The sequence below is a fragment of the Plectropomus leopardus genome, chromosome 2, assembly GCF_008729295.1.
Source record: "Plectropomus leopardus isolate mb chromosome 2, YSFRI_Pleo_2.0, whole genome shotgun sequence".
In the NCBI taxonomy this organism is placed as follows: Eukaryota; Metazoa; Chordata; class Actinopteri; order Perciformes; family Serranidae; genus Plectropomus; species Plectropomus leopardus.
In genome coordinates this window covers 18061432-18067077 of record NC_056464.1, presented here as the reverse complement: position 1 = coordinate 18067077, position 5646 = coordinate 18061432, and the positions used below count along the sequence as shown (strand labels likewise).

The 5646-nt window shown below is 38.5% G+C and overlaps 1 protein-coding gene across 1 annotated transcript; it reads right to left on the bottom strand.

Annotated features, from left to right (window-relative positions):
- On the bottom strand, positions 1-5419 carry sla2a (Src like adaptor 2a). The gene is made up of 8 exons (XM_042496436.1): positions 5125-5419; positions 4146-4250; positions 3944-4043; positions 3767-3853; positions 2879-2982; positions 1479-1631; positions 1266-1395; positions 1-725 (listed from the first exon to the last, which is right to left on the bottom strand). The coding sequence occupies exons 2-8, from the start codon at positions 4216-4218 to the stop codon at positions 602-604; spliced, it is 771 nt and encodes a 256-aa protein (XP_042352370.1). The 5' UTR covers positions 4219-4250; positions 5125-5419; the 3' UTR covers positions 1-601.
- Positions 5420-5646: the final 227 nt, after the last annotated feature.

Genomic DNA, 5646 nt, shown 5'->3' with positions numbered 1-5646 from the left:
AAAAAGGAAATGTTTTAATACTGTAAATACTGAATCAATATATTTCTGTATAAGTGGTAGATTTTCTAAATTTCCGCGAAAATGGACCGTAGTTAAAGAATGGTACATTATCATAGAAAGAAAATATAGGCAAATCTCACTTGTGTTTAAGTGGTTATATATATGTTGCTCATTTATCACATAGCCAACATATTTTATTGAATTCCAATGACATAACAATGATAACAATGATATTACAATGTAATTCAAATGTTTTATGATGTATTCAAACAGCAATTAGGTTATAAATTAAGAAAAACATTCAACTTTTGAAGCCCAAATGAGAACAAATGTCTCACTGACTGTCACACCATCAGCTCACACCTCCACTGTGTGCCTCTTTTGATGCAAAAACAGTCTTCTCGCTGACATACAGTATGTCACAATGTACATTGTAGTGTCTCAGCCCTCCTGCCAATCCAGGGCGCTCTGCAAAGACAACATGGGGGCGTGATGATGACCTTTTCCTCTGACTTGCCCAAACTGCAGATGACACAGAAGCATGTCTGACTTCACTCTTTCTACCTGATGTCTTTCTCTCAGACTGATTCACTGTCTCGCCTCAAGTGTCCCAGCTGTGGTCGTTGCCCTCCGTCATTTGGAGGTAGGAGGTGATGGCTTCCCTCAGCCCCTCGCTCACCAGAGATTGATCTGACTCTGTACGCTTCCTCTTGAAAATCATTGAACTGGAGGACACAGAGAAGGATATTTAAAGACTTGGATGACTAAAGTGCTCATATTATTGTTTATTTAACCCATTGAAACCTGAGCGAATTGACTTGATTTCTTTCAAAAACATGGAATGAAGGCAATGAAAGAAGAAATGACCCAAAAACTGCACTGCATCAAATATTCAGAATCTATTGCACGCACATTTGTAGCCTTTTTTTTTTTCATTCTGGTGTGGGTTTACTGAATGCTGAAAGTGCTCATTTCCAGGAACATCCTGCGCTACACTCACACGTTTCACACAATCAGACGTGGCAGTTATCCAGCACAACCACTGACTATCTCTCTCTTCTCACGTCTCACTCAGTTAACTTTCAGCACTGACTCAAAAAATAGAAAGAGAAGTGTGGGATAATCTTTCTGACAGTGTCAACAAAAACTGAAATATTAAGCCTTACAAAAATGTAGTTTTTTTCTAACCAGGATGCCATCAGGTGTTCATGCGCTACTGTAACAGGGTGACATCTTGTGGCAGTGATCAGTAGAAGCAAGGTTACCTGCTTATGTCTTTCCAGTTAATAGTCGGTCTCCTGATCGCTGTGGGTACAGGCCTGGCCTCTCTAGCGTTGTCGTAACCCTGGATGAAGCAGGGTCCTGTCAGCCGGCTGCACAATCCGTCTGCAGACTCTGGGAGAGGATGCAAGAATTTAATATCACTCTTTTTCTCTGGTATATCCAGGCAAAAACAGCCTCACATCCTCAGTACACACCTGAATAGTGTTCCACCAGGTGATGCAGGGAGGGGAAGGTGACTCCTGGAGATATGTAGAACCAGCCATTCTGGAGCTTAGAGATGCGGTAGTGCTTCACACAGTCCAGGTATGAGGCGTTGGCCCTCCTTAGGACAGACAGCGAGTAACAATCTGAACACAAATACAGCAAAAAGATGCCACAGTTAAACTGCACAGCTCTTGATTCTTAATTCACTCCAGCAATGATTCATGTTGCTCATCCCTCAGAAACTATAATTCTTTCTAAAGCACATTAAGCCACTCTAATGCTCTGACTCACACTGTTACTACATCATGTAACTTGTGGAAACTGCATAAGAAACAATGAAAATGATCTACTGACACCCACCACATATTTTAACATTTTACAGTTAAATTTACATAGTGGTGCCCAAGGGCATGGATGTTTTACTGAACAGGCCTACCAGGCACTGGTGCTCCCCTAGCCTTCACTAGCAAAATGTCAAATATCAAATTAACACATAGCTCCCGGGAAGAGATGCATAGGAACCACAAAAACACACAAAACATCGACAAAGACACACAAAGCAACCACAAAGAAACACAAAATGGTTGAAAAGCAACATAAAACGGCCAAAAAAGACACAAAATAACATCACAGTGGCATAAAAATACCTCGGTAAGACACAATATTACCTCAAGGAGATGACTAAAAAGAACACAGAGATACAAAGTGACTATAAGGAGACACAAAACAACACAAAAACATACAAAATTACCCCCCAAAAATACATAAAAGCAACAAAAAGATGCAAAACCGCCAAATAAAGACACAAAATTACTACAGAGAGGGAAAAAAAATACAAAAAAGACACAAACTTACCTCAAAAAGATGCATGATTACAACAAAGAGAAGCAAAGCCTCCACAGAGACTCAAAATGACTACAATAACACACAAAATGACTACAATAACACACAAAATGACTACAAATAGACACAAAACATTTAAAAAAAACTACACAAAATAACCACAGAAAGATGCATAACGCCAACAAAGAGACATAAAACAACCACAAAGAGACACAAAATGACTACAAAACAAATACAAAACAACAAAAAAAGACAGAGAATTGAATTGCGAAAATTGAAAGTCAAACCCTGAATTTCCAGCATTTGTTTAATTTTTTTTGCCACCGTTTTGTACCTTGTCTGCATCCATTTATGATACTAATGCCTTTAATTTCGTCCTAATAAAATTCCCCTGCTACTTTCATGCTCTTTTAGGATGGAGACAAATGCTGATGTTCTAAATATTGAGGGGAAATCTACACCTGTGCCGGTGCTACAGGGTTGTGCTTGGATTTAAAATGTTTCTAAAGCAGTTCACAGTGCAAAGAAAAAGAAGCAACTCTCTTACCTCTGTTTGTCTCTGACTCTCGGATCAAAAAGGCTCCGCTCTGGTTGTTTGGCTGCATGAGCAGCTCCACTGCTTTGTACCTGCTGATGCCTGTGAACAGCCACCTGGACAGAGAGAGGACACATTGCATTGTAAAATCTGTCAAAATGACTACTTAAAAAGGAAACCGACCTGCCTTGAAAGTAAATATAGTTATTATTCTTAATCTATGTTTATTCATATCTAATTGTTAAGTTTATTAATAAAAAAAAACAAGTCAATCATATTTGTATTTTCTTAAACATGTTAACATAAGTTGCATATCTTTTATCTTCATCAATGGCGAAATCCTCTTCGTTATGATAAAGTTAGGTAAGTCAGACTTGGTTAACAGAAGTTGCTTACACTTAGAAAGAACAAGGTTATTTCATTCATTATTTTTAAGTTGCAACAGTTTCACAATATTAAGTAAATATAGTTAAATTTCAAGTAAACGTAACACTTAGATATAAAGTAAATATAAATGAAGCTTTATCATTATATTTACTTTGCTTTTTCTGAATCAGTTTCCAAGATTAGTTGTGGATAGTCTCAAATTTTAGAATGGGGACCATTAGACAATGTTGCCATGAAGACAAAAAAATATTTTGCTGTTTTCAAATTTGGAAAATCCACTGAAACAGCATCAGGTCACATCCCACACTGGAGGAGGACTGAAAGTACAGGAGGTAGAGGCTGATGTCACAGGAGAGAACGGAGGGCTTGTTCCTAAGCTTCGTCTCCACTGAGGTAAAGGTCACTTATTCAGAGACTCCTCCCACCTGTCAGGGGACTCCCCGCCTTCATCTCACTCCTCTGCTGTCTCTCTCACACAGCAACGAGACACATTTTCTCATGACTGTGACCCACCTGTGTGCCACCTTGGCCGTGTAGCTTGCGGGAATGTAGCTCTCTTGGTCTGTGGTTGTAGATCTCACCATCATGAAATCACCGTCACTGTTGGAGAAGATAAGCAGTTATGACTGACTGCATGTGTCAGGGTGAAAACAAGGGCAAAGGTGAAACAATAGGAGCTACATCACGTACTCTGATATGATGGTGAGTCGTTCCCCAATGCACATGGTCAACTCGCTGCGCTCAAAGGACGGGTAGTCACAGAGGGACACGATCATGCTGTCCTGCAGGGCTGCAGAGAGGAAGGAGAAGATGCATTTAATAAACCAAGTTCAGTTTGTTGCAGTTTTATTTATGTGTTTTGCATTTTTATTTAATGAGGAGTATAACCTACATTGAGATACAGGTTCAGGATGATTTTCTAGGATTGTCCGGTTGGACTGACGTCTGATGGGACAGGTCCCCATGTTCCTCGGCTACTTGCTGATTTGAAATTGCACTGGGGAAAAAAAGGGATACGGGGTAGGCATAATTAGAAAACAGTAACCTTCACAGTTATAATTTAATCATCCCTCTAGTTATCACATTATGACTGCCATCAGTGAAGCAGCTCACAGGTACCCGCACACTATTGTTACCTGGCAACAAAACCTGCGATACAGGAAGGCGCCTAACCACAACAAAAGGCATTGATATCCTGTGTTACATTTCCATGCAGCATGTTTGCGAGGAATGAAATCTACTTCACACATGAGCAATAGACTTATTTTCAAAAAAGTAAATAAATAAAATAAAGTACAATCAGGAAAATGAACTTTAAGTATGAAAAGTAAAAGTGTCCAAATGCAAAAAAAAAAAAAAAACTAAAAAAAAAAACTTTTGGGTAATTTATAACAAAACATCATATTTTATAAATTATTCTGAGGTTTTTATGAAAAAAAAAATGTAGCTAAAAGTAGCTAAAGCTGTCAGCAGTCGAAGAAAATAAATAAATTTAAAAAATAAAGTATTTCCCTCTGAAATGTATAGGAAGTAAAAGTACATAGTGACATCAAAAGAAAATACTCATGAAAAGTATGAGTACCTCAAATTCATATTCAGGTACAGTATTTGAGTAATTGTACTCTGTTACAGCAGCAATTAATAAAATATCTTGAATAATCTAAAAAATAAAAAAAAAACGAAAACTTGTGACTGATTTCTCTATTTATCTGCAGTAGAGGATGATTGCTGAGTGGAAAACAACTGATATTTCATATCATACAAGTGATAAGGCAATAAGTGTACTAATATTCTGTAAGGAAACGTCATGTTATTGATCAAAAGAAAGAGACAAGACTCATTTGAGCAATCAGAGCAAGTAACATACTCACCTCCTTTAATTTCTGTATTTAAAATGTTCGCCTAGAAATTATATTCCACACAAATAGTGAAGCAGGTCCTTCTCAGATGAACTGCTAAAATCCAAATCTCCTTGATCAAAAATGTCTGTCTGCTGTCAGCACACACACACACACACACACACACACACAGAGTTATATCTGTGTCTAAGCTCAGGTTATTATTCAGGTCTGATGATCAATCAGAATGACTGTGTTCCCATGAAGGCAGCTGTGTTTTTGCAGCTGTTTTTAGTGTTGGTGTCTGACTGAAGCGACGAGTGATCCTGCACGGCCTTTATGTGTGTCACCGTGCTGCAACTTCCTGTGACGCTCAAGACCTTCATGTCCTGACTCAGAGCAGTTGATCTCTTGGGTGCAGATTGTTTTGAATAGGGGCTAATAGTGCATCACTTGTTTACGGAATGAACTGAAGGTCGACGTAAGCAGCATTTACATATACATGCACCCTGTGATGCAATGTGGTGGGCTGAAGCAGTGAGAACTTTTCAGGTT

Bases quoted from the DNA above. Each gene is read 5' to 3' on its own strand.
- sla2a (XM_042496436.1), bottom strand. From the start codon at position 4,218: ATGGGGACCTGTCCCATCAGACGTCAGTCCAACCGGACAATCCTAGAA. The intron at 2,983-3,766 runs GTGGGTCACAGT...CTCTCTGTCCAG, and splicing joins ACGGCCAAGGTGGCACACAG to GTGGCTGTTCACAGGCATCA. The intron at 1,632-2,878 runs GTAAGAGAGTTG...ATTTGTGTTCAG, and splicing joins AGAGTCAGAGACAAACAGAG to ATTGTTACTCGCTGTCTGTC.